Below are 25,176 nucleotides of genomic sequence, written 5' to 3' on the forward strand. Positions count from 1 at the left end.
TAAAATCTGGTCAAAAATTTTAAATTATCGTGTAATAAACAAAGTTGAGAATTTGCAAAAAATGATCAATTTTTCCCAATAATTTGAACAAAGTTGAATAAACTATCATCCTTGACTTTTATTTTTATATGTAATAATACAATGAAATGAATTGGTTTCAATGGTTTCAGACTCAAAAATCCCTTTGAGGAAACCCATAACTACAATGTGGCCAACCGCAAAAAAAAGAGAAATTGCCATCCGTTCTATAGATTGCAAAATAATATAACATGTGCAAAAACTCATCTAACCGCTTGGGGTTTTAGCTATCTAGTGCAATAGTTCTCAAATGGGGGGGTCAATCAATCAATCAATCAATCAATCAATCAATCAATCAATCAATCAATCAATCCGCGTACCCCTAAGCACTAAGCAGGCGTATGTAGAGACGATTTGTTTTCCAGACCTGTGGCACAGAGGCGGCAAAATTAGCCATGTGTCAACCCAAGTGTCTCACTAAAGCTCAGAAAACAATGCAAGCAATGTATAACTACTAAAATTATAGTAAAATTACTCATGTTTAGGGTTTTGTTCTTGATATTTAAAGTTTAAATGACAGTACCGCCCTTGCTGAGACGCATATCTAAGTCTTATATGTAAAGACGTGTTTTGAAATACGCTCCGATTGCGGACTAGTTCACTCTGATCGTTCATAAACACAGGGCATTGTTAAAATTTGCCGTCCCATTATTAAAAATGCACCAAAAATTGAGTGCCGGTGAATTCACTGGCCGGTCATCCCTGGGACAATAACAAAGTTGGCAACGGGGCTCTGGTACAACATATTTTGGTGAACTGCCATGCCATGCAGAGGAGCCCACCCATGTTTCAATGCCCATCCTGAGGCCCAGTCAGAGGAACTTGGCCCCATTCAGATTACTGAAAGCCTTCAGACCTTAGTGAGAAAGGGTTGGGATGGTGTCAAAAACACTTTGCCAGCAAGCAGGCCCCAATAGGGCATGGCTGACATCATAGAGGAGCGTGGTCTATGACAACTGTGTTACTAAATAAATCAACTCCACCGTAATGAAATCAATCACGAGATGTTCAAATCGATCAGCGTGTCACATCACTGTAAAACAGCTCTTCGATCAATGCAGTGGAGCATGCAAGCTGGTGACCAGTGATCTCCTCTCGTCTCATGTAATGCTCCTCCGCTTATTGTTATCGTGAGACGGAACTAGGGGCAGCATAAAACAACAAACAAACAAAAATAGCAAGGGCTTCTGCCACATTGGTGACCCAGACGTAATGTCCGCCTGCCACGATGTGTGGCCGAAAGATTAATTTCTCCCCTTTGCCGAGGATGGGTGCAGCGCACCTTTGCCAGCTGCGCATTCACTCCACTGGACACGCTGCCTCCGCGGCCGCCTGCCCCGCCACGGTCGTCCACTCACATGATGACGATGAGTCAAGCTCAAAACACGGCATGGGTTCCTGCCCGTCCACTTGGTGCCACCTGGAACCTTCTGCTCGTGGCTCAGCGTGCACCCCCAGTCAGGCTTTCAGAGCCTTCAGGACTGCAGACTACAGTCAGGACCGCCCAAACAAGTCATCCGACCCATCCACTCGGTGCCGCCCAGAACCAACAGCGTGCGCTTCCTTAGCTTGGCCCTAGCCATCAGGGTAAGTGAACAGCTCAGTTAGGACTGGCACGAACAAGCCGTCCAGCTCATCCAGTCAGCGCTGCCCGGGACCTACTGCACGCACCTCAACCTGTGCTTCCTGAGCCTGGCCCTAGCCCATCAGGATAGCTGCACGCCTCATTTAGTACCAGCTCGATTCAGCCTTCATGCCTACCCGCCATCCTTGTCCAACCTTCCGCAACCCACCGGGTTATTCTCGGCCAGCTCTGCAACCTGTGCTGAATGCAGGTTACGTCTGCTGGTGTGCCACACCCTCTTCCTTACGACTGCGCTCTCAGAGAGAGAGATTGGCACCCATGCCCATTTCCTCTTCGGACCTCGAATGTGGCCGACCTTCGCCGCACACCATCTGCAATCTACCCCACCTGACTGCCCAGGATGCTGCACACATGCATGCCTGTTTTTGTGAGGCCCGACATTCATTCTTCTCTATTTCAGATATGCCTCATCATAAATTTACACGATAAATCAGGTGTGTTCAGCCCTCCGCAGTGAAACCCTGAGACTGACTCACCCCTCGGGTTCAATTGAACCCAGGTTGAGAACCACTATACACACACATGCCCGCCCGCCTGGTCTAAAACAGTGGTCCCAAAACTACGGCCCGCGGGCCGAATACGGCCCACCTCCACATTTGGCCCCTTGACAATACCAGAGAGCATTTAGATTTTTTTTCCATACATGTGTATTTGTATTTAATGATAAAGTTGGACTTTTGCAAATAAAATGTTCCTTAGTTATCAACTCGTTTCATTATTAACCATTAGTTAGTAACTTCAAGGTCCGGCAAAATGATCTGACACATTTGTAGGCTTAATAAAATGCAAATAAATTAAAGAAACAAAAAAGTTTTTTTACTTTCGTTTTTTTTTACTTTCAAAAAGTATATATAATGCCATTTTGTTTTGTTTTGTTTTGTTTTATTTTGTTTCATTTCATTTTCGTTTTGTTTTTGAATAATACTTTGTTTTTTGTCTGGCAACCGATTCAGGGTGTACCCGCCTACGATGACCGCTGGGATAGGCTCCTAGTACGCCCGCGACCCTCGTTCGGGACATAGCGGTACAGAAAATGGATGGATGGATGGTTATTTTGTTTAGTTTCAGTTGCTAACATTAATTGGACCACTTTCATTGTGGAAACGTTTATCAAGAACGAATCGAACTGCAACACAACAAGCGTTCCGTTTGCGCTTCAGACTTGGTAGACATGATCCCGTACTTGCTCGAAACATAATCTTATTATGGGTTATTAACTTCAGAGCCAGTGGATCAGCATTGAAACGAAAATCAACCGGCTAACCTCGCACCGCCAGAACTCCAGAAAATGTGGCAGCGGTAAGACCAAAATAACATTATTCGAAAACTACCATTTCGGCCCGAATATAAGACGATGTTTTTTGCATTGAAATAAGACTGAAAAAATGGGGGTCATCTTATATTTGGGGTCTAGACATTATACTGATTTTCACGTAAATTCAAGGTTGCTCGTATCGACTCAGTATGTTGATGTGATCGTGCGCGTCTTTGACACAAAGTGAGTCTATACATTTCATTGTTACTACTGTCCACTGTTGTGCCGTTTGTCTGATCGCGGTTTGCTTCGTGTGTGCGCCGTTTGATTGACAGCTCCGGCGCACTCCTTTAAGTTTGCCTTGCATCGTATGAGTAGCCGTTACGCAGCGGTACGGCGACTAACGGTCGCCAGCAAATGTATTTTGTTGTCTTGATCGATGACTTATGTTTGGTGTGTTGCCGAGAATATTTTATTTATGGTTATTTATTTTTATTTATTTTTTGCCAATAATTCAGTAAAGCAATCAAAACTGAACCACGTCTTCCCTTCTGTGTTCTGACCGACACCCACGAGCGAAAAGAGCGTAACCATCTAAGCCACCCCCCTATACAGTCTTCAGGCTCCCCAACAATAGCAGTAGCAGATTGCATTATTTTATTGCAATGTTTTTCCTTATTCAGATTTGTTTCAAAACTTCACTTTTACAGTTACTGCAATTTTGTTGTTTTATCACAGTAGATTTGTTTATTTACATTTCAAAAACCAGAAGCCATTCATTTACAAATGTGATTGCACTTTAGTTTACATATTTAAATGTTCAGATATTAAGATGTAATAGACAGTTTTTGCATGATTTGAATGAGGCAAAATAACATTTTCTTTTCTAAAATGTTCTCTCGAATATATTGTTATAATCATTTGTTTCAGATGTAATTATTTTCTGTATAAAAATTTAATTTGGTGTTCAAAAAGTGTTTTTTCAAAGTTGAGTCTTGAAAAAGAGGGGGTCGTCTTATAATTGGGGTCGTCTTATATTCGGGACAATACGGTTAATGAAAAAAAACGAAACAAAACGAAACAAAATGGGATTATATGTACTTTTCGAAAAGAAAAAAAAACTTTTTTTTCTTTAATTTATTTGCATTTTATTAAACCTACAAATGTTTCAGATCATTTTGCCGGACACTGTATTTCATACACGCATATAACGTGACATTCTGTTCCACCCTTCTACGGTCTGTGCCCCTATCTGGCAACCCCCAGAAAAAAATCTTAAACCCACCTCTCTCACCGAGAGAACGGAATAATAGCGAAAAGATTAGGTTACAGAAAAATTTATTCAGAATGCAGGGCATTTAACCTGCAGTGGACAAACGATTCTTTTTTTGTTCAATGCAAAGAAAAGGCTGTCTGTCTCATGTCAAGAGGCGGCAGCGGTATTCAAAGAATACAATCTGCGGTGACACTGTGAATCCCGCCGCAAAGACAAGTATGACAACTTGCAAGGCCAAATGCGAGCAGGAAAACTCAAAGCTCAAAAGTGGAATATATATATATATATACAAACACTGAAAAGTAGCCGGGGGTCTGGGGGGCCGACCGGGGGGGGGGGGGGGGGGGGGGGGGGGGGGGGGGGGGCGATGATATATATATATATATATATATATGTATTCTTTAACGGTATCATGACAATAGCCTAATACTAGCTTACATGTAACATCATGTTACTTTCTAAACCCACAGGCTTTGTGTTTTTTTTGTTTCGATGTGCTCCTTAATGTTCCTAGCGCAACGACCTCCATAGCTGATCACAGAGAATACACAAAACCTTCCTCGGGACATCTAGTTTACGGATATGTTCCGTGAGGCACGTGGTTACAGACTGTGTTCCAAATATGATGACGCTGCTCTCGAGCCATGCCCATCTGAAGCAGTTCTTGATCCCATTCAACTTGTCTATTCCCCTGGCACGATCCTCGTCTTTTTTGTCCAAAACTTTTGCCATGCTGGCAAAAACCTTTGCTGCGTAAGCCCTAGATCTATTTACCCAAATAACCCGTCGTCAAGTGATGAAAACCCAATCACATATTGACATTGTGGCTGTGTAAAAACACTTAGATCTCTGTGTAAGTTAACAAGTGGAAATGATGTGACGAAAGTAGTGCCAAAATGCTGCCGAAAAGGAGGCGGATGTTGTCGCATCACTGCTGCCAGTGAGTTAAGTTTACAGAGGCAAGCCGATTTCCGTACTCACACTTCAACTAATTTTGCCTTGAGATGTGCCAAATGATGCCATCGCAGCAGGCGGGCGCATGCTCGCGAGTCGCCGAGGCTAACGTTGCCCCCCACATATATATAAAAAAAATGATCAACGGATTTACACGATTCGCGAAAATCATACTTTCGACGGAAAAAAAACACGGAAATCTGCGGATCTGCAGTAAATTCTCATCCCTGAGTCCATTTAAAGGCCTTTGCAGGTGTTTTGAGGTAATCAGCTGAACAGTGTGGCACCAGGTGTCTTCTATATTGAACCTTTTCAAAATATTCTACTTTTCTGGGGTACTGAATTTGGGGTTTTCATCAGCTGTCAGTTACAATAATCAAAACTAAAATGAATAAACATTTTAAATACGTCAGTCTGTGTGCATGGCGTTGCAAAATGGAGTGATAGCCTTTCTGATTCAGAATCCCTTTTACCCTGTACAAATCTCCCACCTTACCAGCACCAAAGCAACCCCAGACCTTCACATTACCTCCTCCATGCTTAACAGATGGCGTCAGGCATTTTTCCAGCATCTTTTCATTTGTTCTGCGTTTCACAAACGTTCTTCTTTGTGATCCAAACACCTCAAACTTGGATTCATCCGTCCACAACACTTTTTTCCAGTCTTCCTCTGTCCAATGTCTGTGTTCTTTTGCCCATCTTAATCGTTTTCTTTTGTTGGCCAGTCTCAGATATGGCTTTTTCTTTGCCACTCTGCCCTGAAGCCCAGAATCCCGCAGCCGCCTCTTCACTGTAGATGTTGACACTGGTGTTTTGCGGGTACTAGTTAATGAAGATGCCAGTTGGGGACCTATGAGGCGTCTGTTTCTCAAACTAGAGACTCTAATGTACTTATCTTCTTGCTCAGTTGTGCAACGCGGCCTCCCATTTCTTTTTCGACTTTGGTTAGAGCCTGTTTGTGCTGTCCTCTGAAGGGAGTAGTACACACCGTTGTAGGAAATCTTCAATTTCTTAGCAATTTCTCGCATGGAATGGCCTTCATTTCTAAGAACAAGAATAGACTGTCGAGTTTCAGATGAAAGTTCTCTTTTTCTGGCCATTTTGACCGTTTAATTGACCCCACAAATGTGACGCTCAGATCTGAACCCCATTGAGCTGTTGTGGGAGCAGCTTGACCGTATGGTACGCAAGAAGTGCCCATCCAACCAATACAACTTGTGGGAGCTGCTTCTGGAAGCGTGGGGTGCAATTTCTCCAGATTACCTCAACAAATTAACAGCTAGAATGCCAAAGGTCTGCAATGCCATAATTGCTGCAAATGGAGGATTCTTTGACGAAAGCAAAGTTTGATGTAAAAAAAAATCTTATTTCAAATACATATATATACCCCTCCGTGAGTCGTCACCTTATCGTGGTGGAGGGGTTTGCGTGCCCTTATGATCCTAGGAGCCATGTTGTCGGGGGCTTCATGGCAAACGGGTCCTAGGTGAGGGGCCAGACAAAGCACGGCTCACAGAAGCCCCTTATGACGATTGAAATAAATGGACTTCGTTTTCCCTCGCCGGGACGCGGGTCACCGGGGCCTCCCTCTGGAGCCAGGCCTGGAGGCGGGGCTCGAAGGCGAGCGTCTGGTGGCCGGGCCTTCGCCCATGGGGCCCGGCCGGGCATAGCCCGAAAAGGAAACGTGGGTCCCCCTTCCCATGGGCTCACCACCTGTGGGAGGGGCCAAAGGGGTCGGGTGCAATGTGTGCTGGGCGGCAGCCAAAGGCAGGGACCTTGGCGGTCTGATCCCCGGCTGCAGAAGCTGGCTCTTGGGACATGGAATGTCACCTCTCTGGCTGGAAAGGAGCCCGAGCTGGTGTGCGAGGCAGAAAAATTCCGACTAGATATAGTCGGACTAGCCTCCACGCACAGTTTGGGTTCCGGTACAAGCCCTCTCGAGAGGGGCTGGACTCTCTTCCACTCTGGAGTTGCCCACGGTGAGAGGCGTCGAGCAGGTGTGGGTATACTTATTGCCCCCCGGCTGGGCGCCTGCACATTGGGGTTCACTCCGGTGAACGAGAGGGTAGCCTCCCTCCGCCTTCGGGTGGGGGGACGGGTCCTGACTGTTGTTTGTGTCTATGCACCAAACAGCAGCTCAGAGTACCCACCCTTCTTGGGGTCCCTGGAGGAAGTGCTGGAGAGCGCTCCTTCTGGGGACTCCATCGTTCTACTGGGTGACTTCAATGCTCACGTGGGCAATGACAGTGAGACCTGGAAGGGCGTGATTGGGAGGAACGGCCCCCCCCGATCTGAACCCGAGCGGTGTTCTATTGTTGGACTTCTGTGTTCGACATGGATTTTCAATAATGAACACCATGTTCAAGCATAAGGGTGTCCATGTGTGCACTTGGCACCAGGAGACCCTAGGCCGCAGTTCGATGATCGACTTTGTAGTCGTGTCATCGGATTTGCGGCCGCATGTTTTGGACACTCGGGTGAAGAGAGGGGCGAAGCTGTCAACTGATCACCACCTGGTGGTGGGTTGGCTCCGATGGTGGAAGAAGATGCCGGTCCGACCTGGCAGACCGAAACGCTCTGTGAGGGTCTGCTGGGAACGTCTGGCAGAATCTCCTGTCAGGAAGAGTTTCAACTCCCACCTCCGGCAGAGCTTTTCCCACGTCCCGGGGGAGGCGGGGGACATTGAGTCTGAGTGGACCATGTTCCGCGCCTCCATTGTTGAGGCGGCCGACCGGAGCTGTGGCCGTAAGGTCGTTGGTGCCTGTCGTGGCGGCAATCCCCGAACCCGCTGGTGGACACCGGCGGTAAGGGATGCCGTCAAGCTGAAGAAGGAGTCCTATCGGGCCGTTTTGGCCTGCGGGACTCCGGAGGCAGCTGACAGGTACCGGATGGCCAAGCGGAACGCGGCTTCGGCGGTTGCTGAGGCAAAAACCCGGGCGTGGGAGGAGTTTGGTGAGGCCATGGAGAATGACTTTCGGACGGCTTCGAGGAAATTCTGGTCCACCATCTGGCGTCTCAGGAGGGGGAATCAGTGCACCGTCAACAATGTTTACAGTGGGGATGGCGTGCTGCTGACCTTGACTCGCGACGTCGTGAGTCAATGGGGAGAGTACTTTGAAGACCTCCTCAATTCCACCTACACGCCTCCCATTGTGGAAGCAAGGCCTGGAGACTCTGAGGTGGACTCTCCAATCTCTGGGGTCGAAGTCACTGAGGTAGTTAAAAAATTCCTCGGGGGTAAGGCCCTAGGGGTGGATGAGATCCGCCAAGAGTTTTTAAAGGCTCTGGATGTTGTGGGGCTGTCATGGCTGACACGCCTCTACAGCATTGCTTGGACATCGGGGACGGTGCCTCTGGATTGGCAGACTGGGGTGGTGGTTCCCCTCTTTAAGAAGGGGGACCGGAGGGTGTGTTCCAATTATAGGGGAATCACACTCCTCAGCCTCCCTGGTAAGGTCTATTCAGGGGTGCTAGAGGAGGGTCCGTCGGGAGGTCGAACCTTGGATTCAGGAGGAGCATTGTGGCTTATGTCCTAGTGGACCAGCTCTACACCCTCGGCAGGATCCTCCAGGAGGCATGGGAGTTCGCTAAACCAGTCCACATGTGTTTTGTGGACTTGGAGAAGGCGTTCGACCGTCTCCCTCAGGAAGTTATGTGGAGGGTGCTTCGGGAGTACGGGGTGCCGAACCAACTGATTAGGGCTGTTCAGACCCTGTATCATCGATGGCAGAGTTTGGTCTGCATTTCTGGCAGTAAGTTGGATGTGTTCCCAGTGAGGGTTGGACTCCGCCAAGGCTGCCCTTTGTCACCGATTCTGTTCATAACTTTTATGGACAGAATTTCTAGGCGCAGCCGAGGTGTTGAGGGTGTCCGGTTTGAGGACCTCAGCATTGCATCTCTGGTTTTTGCAGACGACGTGGTGCTATTGGCTTCAACAAGCCGTGATCTAAAGCCCTCACTTGAGAGTTTCGCAGCCGAGTGTGAAGCGGTCGGGATGAGGGTCAACACCTCCAAATCTGAGTCCATGGTCCTCGGTCGGAAAAGGGTGGAATGCCCTTTCCGGATCGGGAATGAGATCCTGCCCCAAGTGGAGGAGTTTAAGTATCTTGGGGTCTTGTTCACGAGCGAGGGCAGGATGGACCGTGAGATCGACAGGTGGATCGGTGCAGCGTCGGCTGTAATGTGGACTCTGTACCGGTCCATCGTGGTGAAGAGAGAGCTGAGCCAAAAGGCAAAGCTCTCAATTTACCGGTCGAGCTACGCTTCTATTCTCACTTATGGTCACGAGCTATGGGTCGTGACAGAAAAAAAAAATCCCGTATACAAGCGGCCGAAATGAGTTTCCTCCGCAGGGTGTCCGGGCTCTCCCTTAGAGATAGGGTGAGAAGCTCGGTCATCCACGTTGAGAGGAGCCAGATGAGGTGGGTCGGGCATCTCATCAGGATACCTCCTGGACGCCTCCCTAGGGAGGTGTTCCGGGCATGTCCCACCAGCAGGAGACCCCGTGGACGACGCAGGACGTGCTGCAGAGACTGTCTCTCAGCTGGCCTGGGAACACCTTGGGATCCCCGGGATGAGCTGGGCGAAGTGGCTGGGGAGAGGGAAGTCTGGGAGTCCCTCCTAAAGCTGCTGCCCCCTTGACCCGACCCCGGATAAGCGGAAGAAGATGGATGGATGGATGGATGGATGGATGGATGGATGGATGGATGGATGGATGGATGGATGGATGGATGGATGGATGGATGGATGCTTAATCTTTACATTGCTAAACATAGCAATTTTAGTTTTGTGTGTTGAATGTTGGATGATGCAAAGAGCATGTGCCATGAAGGCAACACAGCATGAGGTGAAAAACTGTGTGAGGGTAGCCAAAGACATCTACAGGACAAAAATGGAGCAGAAGCTGAAGGAAAATGACATGAGGGCTGTCTGGGACAGTGTGAGGACCATAGGCCACAGCACAAAGTATAAGACCATTGACAGGACGATGAAGCAGGCAAATAAATTGAACGAGTTCTTTTTTTTTTTTTTTTTTTGCAGAGTGTGGCTGTGGTATCAGGATTGGACAATATAGAAAGCTTTGGTCAACTGCAGCTGGGATAGGCTCTAGCATGAGCACGACCCTTCTGAGAATAAGTGGTTCAGATAATGGATGGATGAATGGATGGATATATTTTTTAGCTTGACTATCTTCAGATGAAGTACCAACAGTTTTAAGACAAACTGATAGAACCTCTCGGAAGACTTTATTGAGTGACCTCTATCAAAGGCCAAAACTATGTCCAATTTGAAAGGAATTTTAAAAAGTTGGACTACATCTATATTTTATTAGTTTATCGTGAATGCATTAACAAAACAAGCCCCGGTTCCAGATTTCAGCAAGATAGTGAAAAGGCTAGTGGCATATACAACCACAACCTACAAAAAAGTCTCTTAGGGCCATATGTTAAATCTAACAAGAAGTCCACCATTGTGAATTTTCTTTCAAAGTTGGCCCTATTTTCTGGTCTTGTATAATAGTCAAATTTTAAATAACACCTCCGAAATGTGTTATCGGTTTGTCTTAAAACTGTGGGCGTTTCATCTAAAGATGTTCAAGATAGAAAATAAAACCACTCATTATTTATTCATAGTTTTATTTATTTTTTCCTCCTCCATATTGAATCACATTTTTGGTGTACGTTATTGAAGAATATAGAAGTGTGTGACATACTCTCTCTCCTTCGACAGAATTTTCTGTGACTCGTCCAGACGAAGCTGTAAGGCATGGAGTTTGCTTAACTCATCTTCTGTGGTGCTTATATCTCCCCACAGATGCCTGTTGCGTTCTTGCCGACTCAGACCAGAAGATGAGTGTGTGCCACAAGAATTAATGCCACCATGGGTACTCTGATAGCACCAAGGCCCTTGATTGTCGCCTGTTGGACTTCTTAAATGCAGCAGAGACTGCGGGAGCCCCATTTCCTGCAGGTACAAACAATAGCAAAGAAAGCCAAATAAAATGGATCAAAATTTAATTTGAAATAGGATTTCACAAAAAATCTGCCATATACTCAGTCACAATAATGTTACTTTTGACAACAGAGTCCTGAACTATGAAAGAATCAGTGAATGGAGTGAATATTATAATTTCGCATACCCCTGTTCATATTGATCAAGAAATTTTCAAAACGTTTTCTACTATTGTTGTGAGCAATAATAAAAAAGCAATAAAATGTTTTTTGAGGGTGGATTCTGTCCTTACACAATACAATGCAATGCAATGCATCTATCCATTGTCTGAACCGCTTATACTTACAAGAGACGCAGGCATGCTGAAGCTTATGCCAGCTGACTTCGAGCAGTAGGCAGGGCACACACTGAACTGGTCACCAGCCAATATAAATTTATTTCTATAGCACATTTCACATCAGAAGGTGGGATTACACCAAGGATCAGCTATGAGCTTTTTAATCGGCATGAAAAATAGGTAGATTTTTTTTCAGCAGCGTATCGGCCCACAATTTCCTTGGCTGCAGGGACAAGGTGTTATTCGTCAACCGGTTTCTTGCCTTATATTATACATACTTGCCAACTTTGGGTTGTGAAGAATAGGTATATAGGCCGCAGTTCGATGATCGACTTTGTAGTCGTGTCATCGGATTTGCGGCCGCATGTTTTGGACACTCGGGTGAAGAGAGGGGCGGAGCTGTCAACTGATCACCACCTGGTGGTGGGTTGGCTCCGATGGTGGGGGAAGATGCCGGTCCGACCTGGCAGACCCAAACGGTCTGTGAGGGTCTGCTGGGAACGTCTGGCAGAATCTCCTGTCAGGAAGAGCTTCAACTCCCACCTCCGGCAGAGCTTTTCCCACGTCCCGGGGGAGGTGGGGGACATTGAGTCCGAGTGGGCAATGTTCCGCGCCTCCATTGTTGATGCGGCCGACCGAGGCTGTGGCCGTAAGGTCGTTGGTGCCTGTCGTAGCGGCAATCCCCGAACCCGCTGGTGGACACCGGCGGTAAGGGATGCCGTCAAGCAGAAGAAGGAGTCCTATCGGGCCGTTTTGGCCTGCGGGACTCCGGAGGCAGCTGACAGGTACCGGATGGCCAAGCGGAACGCGGCTTCGGCGGTTGCTGAGGCAAAAACCCGGGCGTGGGAGGAGTTTGGTGAGGCCATGGAGAATGACTTCCGAACAGCTTCGAGGAAATTCTGGTCCACCATCCGGCGTCTCAGGAGGGGGAAGCAGTGCAACGTCAACACTGTTTACAGTGGGGGTGGCGTGCTGCTGACCTCTACTCGGGACGTCGTGACTCGGTGGGGAGAATACTTCGAAGACCTCCTCAATTGCACCGACACGCCTTCCATTGAGGAAGCAGGGCCTGGAGACTCTAAGGCGTGTTCTCCGATCTCTGGGGTCTAAGTCACTGAGGTAGTTAAAAAACTCCTCGGTGGCAAGGCCCCGGGGGTGGATGAGATCCGCCCGGAGTTCTTAAAGGCTCTGGATGTTGTGGGGCTGTCATGGCTGACACGCCTCTACAACATTGCGTGGACATCGGGGACGGTGCCTCTGGATTGGCAGACTGGGGTGGTGGTTCCCCTCTTTAAGAAGGGGGACCGGAGGGTGTGTTCCATTTACAGGGGAATCACACTCAGCCTCCCCAGTAAGGTCTATTCAGGGGTGCTGGAGAGGAGGGTCCGTCGGGAGGTCGAACCTCGGATTCAGGAGGAGCAGTGTGGCTTTCGTCATGGCCGTGGAACAGTGGACCAGCTATACACCCTCGGCAGGATCCTTGAGGGTGCATGGGAGTTCGCCCAACCAGTCCACATGTGTTTTGTGGACTTGGAGAAGGCGTTCGACCGTGTCCCTCGGGAGGTTCTGTGGAGGGTGCTTCGGGAGTACGGGGTGCCGAGCCAACTGATAAGGGCGGTTCGGTCCCTGTATCACCGATGCCAGAGTCTGGTCCGCATTTCCGGCAGTAAGTCGGATTCGTTCCCAGTGAGGGTTGGACTCCGCCAAGGCTGCCCTTTGTCACCGATTCTGTTCATAATTTTTATGGACAGAATTTCTAGGCGCAGCCGAGGCGTTGAGGGGGTCCGGTTTGGGGACCTCAGCATCGCGTCTCTGCTTTTTGGAGATGACGTGGTGCTGTTGGCTTCTTCAGGCCGTGATCTCCAGCTCTCAGTGGAACGGTTCACAGCCGAATGTGAAGTGGTCGGGATGAGGGTCAGCACCTCCAAATCCGAGCCCATGGTCCTCGATCGGAAAAGGGTGGAATGCCCTTTCCGGATCGGGGATGAGATCCTGCCCCAAGTGGAGGAGTTCAAGTATCTTGGAGTCTTGTTCACGAGTGAGGGGAGGATGGAGCGCGAGATCGACAGGCGGATCAGTGCAGCGTCGGCAGTAATGCGGACCCTGTACCGGTCCGTTGTGGTGAAGAGAGAGCTGAGCCAAAAGGCAAAGCTCTCAATTTACCGGTCGATTTACGCTCCTACCCTCACCTATGGTCACGAGCTATGGGTCGTGACCGAAAAAACGAGATCCCGGATACAAGCGGCCGAAATGAGTTTTCTCCGCAGGATGTCCAGGCTCTCCCTTAGAGATAGGGTGAGAAGCTCGGTCATCTGGGAGAGACTCGGAGTAGAGTCGCTACTCCTCCACGTTGATAGGAGCCAGATGAGGTGGCTCGGGCATCTTATCAGGATGCCTCCTGGACGCCTCCCTGGGGAGGTGTTCCGGGCATGTCCCACCGGTAGGAGACCCCGGGGACGACCCAGGACGCGCTGGAGAGACTATGTCTCTCAGCTGGCCTGGGAACGCCTTGGGATACCCCGGGAGAGCTGGATGAAGTGGCTGGGGAGAGGGAAGTCTGGGAGTCCCTCCTAAAGCTGCTGCCCCCGCGATCCGACCCCGGATAAGCGGAAGAAGATTTGATGGATGGATGGATGGATGGATGGATGGATGGATGGATGGATGGATGGATGGATGGATGGATGGATGGATGGATGGATGGATGGATGGATGGAGAATAGGTATAATTTTTCAACGGGGTTTCAGCCTCTACTAAGCTGTCTACAACCACCAGACCAAGACCTGATACCAGTCCGTGGACCACACAGTAACAGGCTATAGAGAAATTATTTTTACAAATTCATACAGTTTGGACACATCAAGCTAACAGAAAATTTTAGTTTGGTATCACTTGTAGTATTTGACAGCAAATGCATTATTCTGCTGAGAGGAGAAAGTGTCATCTTGCAGCATGGCTAATAATGGAACATAACATCTGTCTGTGTAAACAGATAAGACACAACAACTGTCTCTCTGCTGATGTGCAGTTCAATTTTACCTAATAAAGTAAACATGAGACAGCAGAAATTTTATGCAACATTAAACAGTCACATCCATCTCCCAGTTATTTCCTTCATTCTCGTTTGATTTTAAATGTTCTTTTTGAGTGCCCTGATCGTTGAGTTTGTTTCAATACAGTCTTGATGTATTTTATACACCCACTCGCGAGAGGCTACCCGATCCCACGCATTTCATTGCAACAGCACTTTTAGTACTGTCGTTGATGTAGACCAGTGTTTTTCAACCGGGGTGCCGCGGCACACTGGTGTGCTGCAAAATATTGTCAGGGGGACCGTGGGAAATTCTCCAATTTGTTTGCCTGTGCGGTGTAGCGCCCAGCAGAGTAATCATGTAGTACTCTTCCATATCAGAAGGCTGCAACAGCAGGTAGCGATTTGCCTTGTGCTTGCAGACGAGAAAATTGGTGACGCAGGGATGCAGCGGCAGGTATATGGGATGCCCATGCAGGTAGCATTGACAGCGACGTTGTCATTGCGGATAGCGAGACGGGTCGATAGTGACAGTGATGGAGAAGTTTTTGAAGAGAAAAAACGCTGACACTGTACTGCAGTCTTTCCCAACCACTGTGCCATGAGAGACGTTCAGCTGTGCCGTGGGATTGTCCAATATTAATTACGGAGCGCATTGCAAACAGGATCGCCAAACCACTGGTCAGTTCGCGCAAGGCCTGGTCAGCCACTTGCTAATCGTACATGCGTGGAGAATCGGAGAATCTTGAGATTTCATATTGTGTCGATCTGATTGTATTGCATCGGCACATATTCAGTTTATGTGTGTGTTGCTGTGTGCTTTTGCTAACAGTGATAGACACTATGACGGTTGTGGTGCGTTTGTGGTCCAATGGAAATCAGAGCATGCAGTTCAACCGGAGAACCTGGATTGGTTATTTTTCACATACATAAAATAAACAGTCTAGTCAAAACTTCTCGACTGTGATAGCCACTCAGCTGCTGTCAGAACAGAGTGTCTTTAAAAGTGACTTTGTTCTTATTGTTGCAATATTTATACACCTAGACTAAAACAGTAAACAAAATCACGTTGGTTCTTTTATTTTAATCACAAATAAAATAAAATAGTTTATAGTTAAAATAGTTTATAGTTAATAGTTTAGTTTAAATAGTTTATTTCTTACACCGTTTGAAAAACTGTCACTTTTATCTAAAAAAAGAATACAATTTAAAGAATATTTAGTATTTATTTATATTACATTATTTGACTCTCCATACATATATAGGAATAGGACTTAACGTCTTTCGTTGTAATATAACTGATTTTAATATAGGAGCTTAACAGAATTTTGTTGGCGGTGTGCCGCGAGATTTTTTTCCAATGAAAAAGTGTGCCGTGAATGAAAAAGGGTTGGGGAACACTGATGTAGACCAATATCAGCCATTCGGGTAGAGCCCACCTGCTTGCGCCAGCCGCTTTATACACAAGCAGGGGAGGGGAGCCTTCGTGGCGAGCAGGTCGCACGGATGGAAACGCTTCGGGTGGCTGCGCAGCAAGGAAGAGCCATGTTGCGACACATTGCCCACAATGTAAACTGTTCACCATAATATCGGGAGATTAGCAGGAGAAATGGCAGATCGGGGGGCAGGCGGGAGACAGGGTTGAAAATCGTGAATCTCCCGCCTAAATCGGCAAAGTTGGCAAATATGTAATACTGATGAGTGTGATCGGCTGATACTGAACCAGATCACGTGCAATAGGTATAATATTCAATTTTAGAGCTACCCTTTGCAGTAGAATTAATGTGACAAACGCTTTGCTCAATCCATGATGCTTGTAACGATCAAGTTTGGTACAATCAGCCATGTTCATCAGTTTCCAAATTACATGATATATGGTTGTCCCAATGCTGCTATCTGTTGGTCACTGTATTTTTTATTTTTTTACTTTTACTATTCTCAATTAATTCCGATCGACTAAATATTTACACAGGTTAGCACATCGGCCTCACAGTGCAGAGTTTGTGGGTTCGATTCCGGGTCCGCCTTCCTGTGTGGAGTTTGCATGTTCTCCCTATGCCTGCGTCAGTTTCCTCTGGGTACTCCAGTTTCCTCCAACATTCCAGACATGCATTATCGGCAATTGAACAGTCCAAATTGCCCGTAAATTGTTCGTTTGTGTGCCCTGCAATTGGCTGGCAACCAATGAGTCAGGATGTCCCCTGCCTACTGCCCAAAGACTGCTGGGATAGAATCCAGCACACCCTCAAACCCTCCTGGGAATAAAGCGGCTCAGAAAATGGTTGATTGGGTATATTAAAAACTCGTAACAGGGCTGTTTCTGTATTACGCATCAACTTGAAACCTGATTGGAAAAGTATTGTGACATTGTGTTCATCCAAGAAAGATTTTAACTGTGTGTACCACTGTTTCCAGAATTTTAGAAATAAAAGGCAGTGTCATGCGGTCACGTTTATTTTCCGGATTTCTGTCTTGTCTGTGTCGCAACTTCACTTCCTGTTTTATTTTGGCATCCCTTCCTTTCAGTTTGTGGTTCCTTCCTCTGTTTTTGTTGTCTTGTATTCCCTGATCCCGATTGTGTGCACCTGTGTGGTTGACGCTAATTGTCAGCACCTGCGTCCCAGCCCTTTTGTGTGTATTTAGTCCATGCCTTCCCCTTGTCTTGTGCCAGTGTGTCTTGCCTCGTCCCAACCACCAGCGATTCCTTGACATCCGAATTCCTAGTAAGATTCCTCCTTTCTGTCTCGCCTCAGAACGACGCCTTTTGTTAGTGCCTTGTTCCCCATAGCCCTTTTTGTCTCGCCCGAGTGCGACGCCTTTTGTTTGGACTTTTTGCCGAGTGTTTCCCTCGCAAGAGGCGCCTTGATTTGTATTTTTGATCATCTTTTTATTGGAATAAAATCCGTGAAAAGAAAGACTCTGCATCCGAGTCCTCCGCCTTGTTCCCTGCCTGACAGGCAGCCTGGACCGGGGTTAAAAATATACAGCACACCTTGATCAAGGCCAGATTTCTTAAGCAGTCGTTGCACATTTAAAATGTTGTGGGACTGCATCAGACAAAAGACTGCTGTTTATAATTGTCAAAATTGATTCCGCAATACTCAAGAACCTCCTTAAATAAATGAGGAGGACCAAAGTCATAAGGAGAGCAGGATGGCTTCATCTCAACAGACACTTCGCACCCAGGTTGCAGCCTGTTTGAACTACTCCCCTCCGGACGCCGTTATAGAGCTCTGTACACTAAAACCAGCAGACACAGAGACAGCTTCTTCCCCCAGGCTGTCGCTCTGATGAACTCACACCACTCTTAGAGTCTCAGAGTCATTACTGTGCAATAACATCCCGCTTTCCACACTTTTTTTGTCTACACTGTTTGTACTATGTGTACTCTCGGCATCCATTGCAGCCTGGTCATCCTAGAAGAGGGACCCTCCCATCTGTGGTCTCTTCTCAAGATTTCTCATTTACCCTAGCTGGAGTTTTGAGTTTTTCCTTGCCCTCTTGGGAGTTTAAGATCAGTTTAAGATCAGGGGATGTTTGAGGATATCTTTCGTTTTTCACATGTCCTGAGTGTTGTTGTTAGTCACCTAAATGTTGAACAGAGGCTGTGATTTACCGAAGTCAAATTCCTTGTTTGGCACGCTCAAACATGGCGAATAAAAAACTCTTGAATCTTGAATCTGGTAAACCACATCCTCTAAAAGCATCATGGAAGTTTAAAATAATTTTAAGAAACAAGGAACATGGACGGAGGGGTAGAGTGTAAAACCAGAGCTCTTGTTCAAATAGCCTGATGGTGTTTAAGTGGAGAATCAATAGTTTTAAATAGAGTATGCGGATTATGCCAATTTCTCTGAATAAAGTTTGACAAGAGTTGGCCTCTGACTTTGCTTTGGTAACAACGCCAGTGAATTTTTGGGGGATTTGATAAGAGATCTGCAGCTTGTCTTTTGAAGAATTCAAAAAAATTCAAAAACCATTTTAAGGCCCATTATACAAAATTCTGTTTTCTGTTGGTTATGGCGGCACCATATTGACAAAGGCAGTAGTAATTTGCCTGAGTGCCAGCGCGCAATTCTGAAATCCTGAGCACTTGCTAACCTGCAGTTCAATTTAATTACTATTTCGTTTCCGTGAGTGGCTGTGTGAAAAATGAATACCACTGAGGTGATGAATATAATTGTATTTAAAGAATACTTTATATTGTTATTGAAAATAACCTTTTATTTTTGGTTTTGAACTATATTCAATTGTACTATTTGCTCAACCTTTAAAACATTTTTTCTCAAAGTAACTGTAAATTAGTTAAATGTTTTCCCAAGCTCCAAGTACGATAAATTCCCATTTTAATTCCCATTAATGTAAAACATGTACATCCTATACAGTAGTGATGGGTCGGCCAACACCGACGCGTCGGCGCATGTTTAGAGCTTATAGAGCCAAGCCCCGTGTCGGTGCATGCATCGCTTTAACCAGCTCAGTGGCGTAGTGGTATACCAAAGACTATAAAAATGGGACCCATTTCCTCCCTGCTTGGCACTCAGCATCAAGGGTTGGAATTGGAGGGTTAGATCACCAAATTATTCCTGAGCGCGGCACCGCTGCTGCTCACTGCTCCCCTCTCCCCCAGGGGATGGATCAAAATCACACGGGGATGGGTTAAATGCAGAGGACAAATTTCACCACACCCAGATGTGTGTGTGACAATCATTGGAACTTTAACTTTTAACTTTAACTTTTTAAGAAAGTCACGTGACCGAAACAGCAGCAGTATCACCTGTCAAGGAAGCGCACCAAACCTCTGTTAAAAGAAGCGCATTGTCAACGGGATGGATCCGAGTATGGCTGCTGATCAAGAGGTTTGTACGGCTTCGTGCACCAACTGCACCCTTCTCTTAGAGAGGTTGTCTCTGCTAGATCGGCGTATCCGCCAGCTAGAGCAGAATAGTGCGATAACCGTAGATGTGGCGGACACAGATGCAGGCTGTAGTCAGCCCGCTAGCCCAGTTAGCATTAGCCCCAAGCGGCTTGCTAACTGCGATGAGCCAGTTAAAACACATAGCCGTCCCAAGCCATCTTGGTGTAATGGCTCTCGCACTTTGGTCATAGGTGACTCCATTACCCGAAACATCATGCTTACAAATCCAGCCACGGTAATGTGTATCCCTGGAGGCAGAGCCCCCGACATAGAAGCTAATCTTAGGGAGCTGGCTCGCAATAGGTCTAGTCAACAGCGTAGGTCCAACAACACTACCTACTCGGATATAGTGATACATCTTGGCTCCAATGATGTTAGGATGAGGCAATCAGAGATCACAAAGAAAAACATAGCGAGGACTTGTGATCTTGCCAGAAAGATGAGTCGGCATCGAGTATTTCTCTCTGGCCCCCTGCCTGGGAGAGGCACAGATGAGATGTTTAGTAGATTAGTCTCCCTTAATCGATGGATGGCTGGTTTCTGTAAGAAGCAGGGACTGTATTTTATAGATAACTGGTCCTCCTTCTGGGGCCGCCCCTGCTGAGGAAGGATGGCCTTCATCCTAACCGTGAAGGCGCCTTCACTCTGTCAAGGAATATAGATTACTGTTTGAGCCATTCATGAGAGGTCACTTTAGAGCAGGCCGGGTCACAGGTGACTAGGCCACCTGGGTTTGGAGTCTGTTAAGTTAAAGTTAACTAGCGTTAGGCTAGATTCCCAGCATGCACAAAGCTCCTTGTGTAGACTAGAGCGTCACGGTTTGAATAGTGCTACAGTATACATTGACACATTTTCTACTGAGGTAGTAGACTAATCCAATCACTACACCCTGACCAGTCTCATTGATGGAACGGTGCCTGTTCCAGATAATATTACATGTTTGCCGAATATTAACTATCAAATTCCTATGGTCGTATCTTCCCGCTGCGCTAATAAACATTTTAGAGGTAATGTTGGGCCTAGACAACAAAATCTTACTCGTATTTCGTTTAAAAATCCTCCGATAGATACGAACCTTGATCTACCAATTAGACTCAAAATTGGTTTTATGAATATTAGATACATTTATACGAAAGCGGAAAGAGTGATCCAGGGTGCTTGCGTGTGTTGGCTCATTTGTGAAATAAAGAGCCGGTTACCAAACCCACGTCTTGCCTGGTACTTTGGTAACACTACAATATAGTTATATACGTAGATCTGTGGAATAATTGGAGCCGCCAACTGACAACGAGGCTGACGTCAGCAGACCACGTAGGTCCGGAATCGACAGCTGGGTTTTTTTGTGGGGTTTTTTGGCACGGACGATGAATATTACAGTGGATTGAATGACTTGGAGTGACACGGATGGTTCGTTAAAATTGTTGTTTAGATTACATTTTTTTGATATATCTAGTCTGACGTCAGCAGCACACGTAGTTCCGGTGTCAACAGCTGTGTTGTTTTTTTTTTTGTAAGTGACACGGAAGACGAAGATTCTGATGAATTTATTGACTTGGAGTGACACTATCTTACAAGAGGCCTGAGTCAGACATTATTCAATCATCGCTGTACGCACAGTGACGAATGACTCTCCATTTGCAAATGCTTAATAAGGGCATACTGTCTCCCGTGTGGTTCTTGCAAAAATAAGTTAGAGTGAGCACCATTCTAACGTAGTCTTTCCGGCGTCAACAGCTGTGGGGTTTTTTTTTCCAAGTGACACGGAAGACGAAGATTCTGATGGATTTATTGATTTGGAGTGACACGGATGGTTCGATAAAATTGTTGTTCAAGTTCAAGTTCAAGTTCAAGTTTACTTTATTGTCAAAAATCCTATGTAACAGGGTTACAACAGAAGTTTGAAATTGCGTTTGACCAGTCTCCAATGTGCAGTTTAACTAAAAACATTTAAATAAGACATTGACATAAATCTCTTTCTTTCTCACACACACATACACACAACACACACAACACACACACACACACACACAGCTAGCTTACTCATATTAATTATGTTAATATTATTGTTATTTCATACATAGTTTATATATTGTTATACGGGCCTGTAGAAAATTTTGAACTGCAATGCGCCGCTGACGTCGGACTTGTTTACATAAAGGAGGACCAACTCGATCGATGGCTTTAATGATTTCAAGTGACACAGAAGGTTTGATAAAGGTGTTATTTATGTTATAGTTATTTGAATAACTGTTATTGTTACATCAGGCCCGTTGTCAGCGTCTCGTTTGTGTTTATGTCACGTTAGCATACCGTATCGTTTAGCCTGTTATTGCTCGTTCATGTCTGTTCTTGGTGTTGGATTTTATCGAATAAATTTCCCCCAAAATACGACTAATACTCCGCAGCGACTTATATATGTTTTTTTTCACTTTATTGTGCATTTTATGGCTGATGCGACGTATATTCCGGAGCGACTTTTAGTCCGAAAAATACGGTATGTAGAAAGCATGAGCGCAAATGCCGTTTAACCAAACTTGAGGTTTTCCATCAGGCATGGTGTGACAGCCTCCTGAAATACAAAGATGCGCTTATTTTAGCAAAAACTAATTATTTCTCGCAAATTATTAATCTCAATAAAATCAATCCTAAATACTTATTTGATACAGTGGCAAAGCTAACACTAACACTTGTATCCATTAGGGATGAGATCAAGATGACCGTTCCAATCGCTCAGTTGAGACCACCGATTACCGGCGCTGACGATCAGGCAATAACCCTCTAAAATTTTAAAAGCGTGTCCCTTGAAAGGCTTATACAATTGGTTAGTGCGGCTAAACAAACAACGTTTACTCGACCCGCTTCCAGCCAAACTATTTAAAGAATGATTTCAAATTTTAGGACTTAAATATAATTAATCTGTCTGTCTCCTCTGGTATAATGCCAACAGCCTTTAAAACCGCTATCATTAAACCGCTACTTAAGCGACCAAATCTCGACCCGGATTGTCTCAGTAATTATAGGCCAGTTTCAAATCTCCCATTCATAGCAAAACTTCTTGAAAAAGTAGTAGCGCAGCAGCTTCTTAATTACACAGTCGCCAATAATCAATATGAATCTTTTCAGTCTGGTTTTAGAGCTCATCATTCCACCGAGACAGCACTTGCTAAAGTGCCTAATGATCTCCTCATAGCTATGGATTCAAACACTTCATCGGTATTGTTATTACTCAATCTTAGTGCTGCCTTCGACACTGTAGACTTTGATATTTTATTAGAGCACCTTAAAAGCTGTGTTGGTATTTCAGGGTCAGCACTACGCTGGTTCTATTCCGATCTATCAGACAGGACGCACCAAGTAGTCCATGGCAATGCGACCAATTCTATTTAATATTTATATGATTCCGCTTGGGGACATAATACGTAAATATAATATTAGTTTTCAATGTTACGCGGATGACACTCAATTATATATGCCGTTATTGATGACAAATCCGCGGGACTGTTGTGATTAAATTCCGCTGGGATGATGGAGTCCCCTGACTTATAAGTCAGTTAAATTCCATGGGAGGGCGGACTCTTCTGTTTTCTAAAGAAGTACAGGTAATTTGGAGCAGTTAAATTCCGCTGAGGTGTTGTGGGGCCTCCTAACTTAACCTTCCTAATGTGTTAGCTTTCTGCTGCCATCTGTGGTGTTAGCGGGTCATTTTTGACCGGTGTATTGAATCAGCAAAAAAAAAAAAATACCCTAAAAACAATCTTTTTTCATCCAATGTTTTTCTTAACTCTTGTTTAGCTGGTTTGGCTCCCTTATTCATGAAAAGATAGGTTTTATATCTACTTCAAGAAAAGGGCAAAAATAAGTTTTTTTTTTACACAATAGGAAGGTTAAAGAGTTTGTTAAAATCCACTGGAGGGCGGACTCCCCTGCTTGCCTGTGAGACGATAAAAGTGCACATTGTGTGTGTGTGTGTATGGTTTGACAGAGTGACCTCATTTGAGCTCTCCTTTATATAAAACACACAGTGGCTTTGTGTGGAAGCAGAGGAAAGGAGACTTACCACTCATTGAATATTTTACCACTGTCCTGTGAATTAAATTGGCTTTAGGACACTGTAGGTGCCATTCGAATTGCCAACTCAGAAATTTAGAAAAATAAACCATGGGAAAATCAAATAGCAAACAAAAGTCGCTACCCCGACATGAATTAAAATGCAAAGATTGGAAATTAATGGAAGGGGTCGACACCGAAAATACAAAATATCTTGACAAATGCATATTTTGGACAGAGGTGGGGGGTTGCATTATGCGACGTGGCGGTGGCGAGGCTCTCCACACTTCAGTTGCTCCCCCCACCCTTGTTATCAGCTGGGAAGATTGTCATGCCTATGTTGTGGGCCCGTGTGTTTGTTTCTGTGTATGTTTGTCTTTGTGTATCAGTTCGTTATAAAGGTTGGAATTGCGTTAAATTGGTGCACGAAAACGGTGTGCTAGACAATGGTTTATCAGATTTGCATTGTTAAATGTAAAAATTAGAAAATGTGAGAGTAAGAGAAAACATACACTGTAGAACTGGATAAAATTAAATTATGATTGCAGATGTTAAATTTAGGAGGAATTATTGATTGGTTGTGACATAAGACTATACAAGTACACATGTAAGGATAAGTCAAAGATTTGAATCACTTAGAGTAAATAAACAACAAATAAAAACGACATTGCAAATGGGCAGTTTTTATTAAAAGAATACCAAGTAAAGTATTAAGTAGGGGGCATTTGTGATTGGGATGAAATTAAGGATAAAATTAGGTTAATGATTAGAAATCAATGGTGCTCTACACAAAACGGCTAAAATTTTAATGAGGAACTATTTGGAGTACTTGGGTTTATTTTGTTTATTGTTAAGGTTTTTCTTGTGTTCTGGGGTTAGGGTTCAGGTGTTATTATTATTCTCTTATCCCCTGCATTGCAAATGTCTTCTTGATGCAGATAGGTTAACAGGCTAGGACTTTAGTGAGGAGATAATTTATCAATTGATGGGGGTTAGTAATTGTCAAAATTCTAGTCACATGTTTTGAGGGACCGCAGCAACAACATTATATTTAATTTGCAGGCCATTATTTAGTATGATATGACAGTGTCTAGCTAAGTAGACTGTTCTATCAAAAAATGTGAGAGTGAAGGAGGAGGTTTGATTTGTAATCTGACATTTGGGTCCCATTTTAAAGAGTCTCTGTAGGAGCATAGATTGTTTTTTGTTTGTTTTTAAAGATATATTTAACTGTTTATCTCGGTGCAGTAAGGATATAGCAATTTTGCAAGACTTAAAATTAAAAATTAAAAAGCAAAATTACATTCTCATTTTCCAGATGAGAGGAAAATTGCAAGATAAGGAAGACGAAGAAAAGATAAAAAGAACTTGCTGTTGCACAGACAGGAAGATGATGATACCAGTGTCAGTGCGAGCTCGCTTAAGAACCGCAGCTGAGAATGTGATGAATGAAGATGAGAAAAATGATCAAATTACAAAGACAGATGTTGCGGCACGGCAAAGCGAACCATCCTTTCCGTCTTTGTACCCCAAATTAAATAACTCATTGCTTCCTATAATTTGAGAGGTGATGAAGTACAACAGGTTTTCATGGCATCCTTAACCAAACATTGGGCAAGCGTTAAAGGCACCTGGAGTTATTTTGATCTCCAGGGCTGTCCATTGGAATATAATGGGGTGCCATT

At 45.2% G+C, this 25,176-nt stretch overlaps 1 protein-coding gene across 7 annotated transcripts in view; it reads right to left on the reverse strand.

Annotated features, from left to right (window-relative positions):
* The window catches only part of ccdc102a (coiled-coil domain containing 102A), a 215,283-nt gene that overhangs the window by 104,552 nt on the left and 85,555 nt on the right, over positions 1-25,176 (reverse strand). For all 7 annotated transcript variants that reach the window (XR_011086707.1, XM_068650373.1, XM_068650372.1 and 4 more), the window contains one exon: positions 10,922-11,172. Coding sequence is in view for 6 of the 7 variants with exons in the window: in XM_068650373.1 (XP_068506474.1) it covers positions 10,922-11,172 (251 nt within the window). In the remaining variant the exon portion in view is untranslated. The remainder of the gene's footprint in view (positions 1-10,921; positions 11,173-25,176) is intronic.

This window comes from Syngnathus scovelli, chromosome 4, assembly GCF_024217435.2.
Source record: "Syngnathus scovelli strain Florida chromosome 4, RoL_Ssco_1.2, whole genome shotgun sequence".
Lineage (NCBI taxonomy): Eukaryota > Metazoa > Chordata > Actinopteri > Syngnathiformes > Syngnathidae > Syngnathus > Syngnathus scovelli.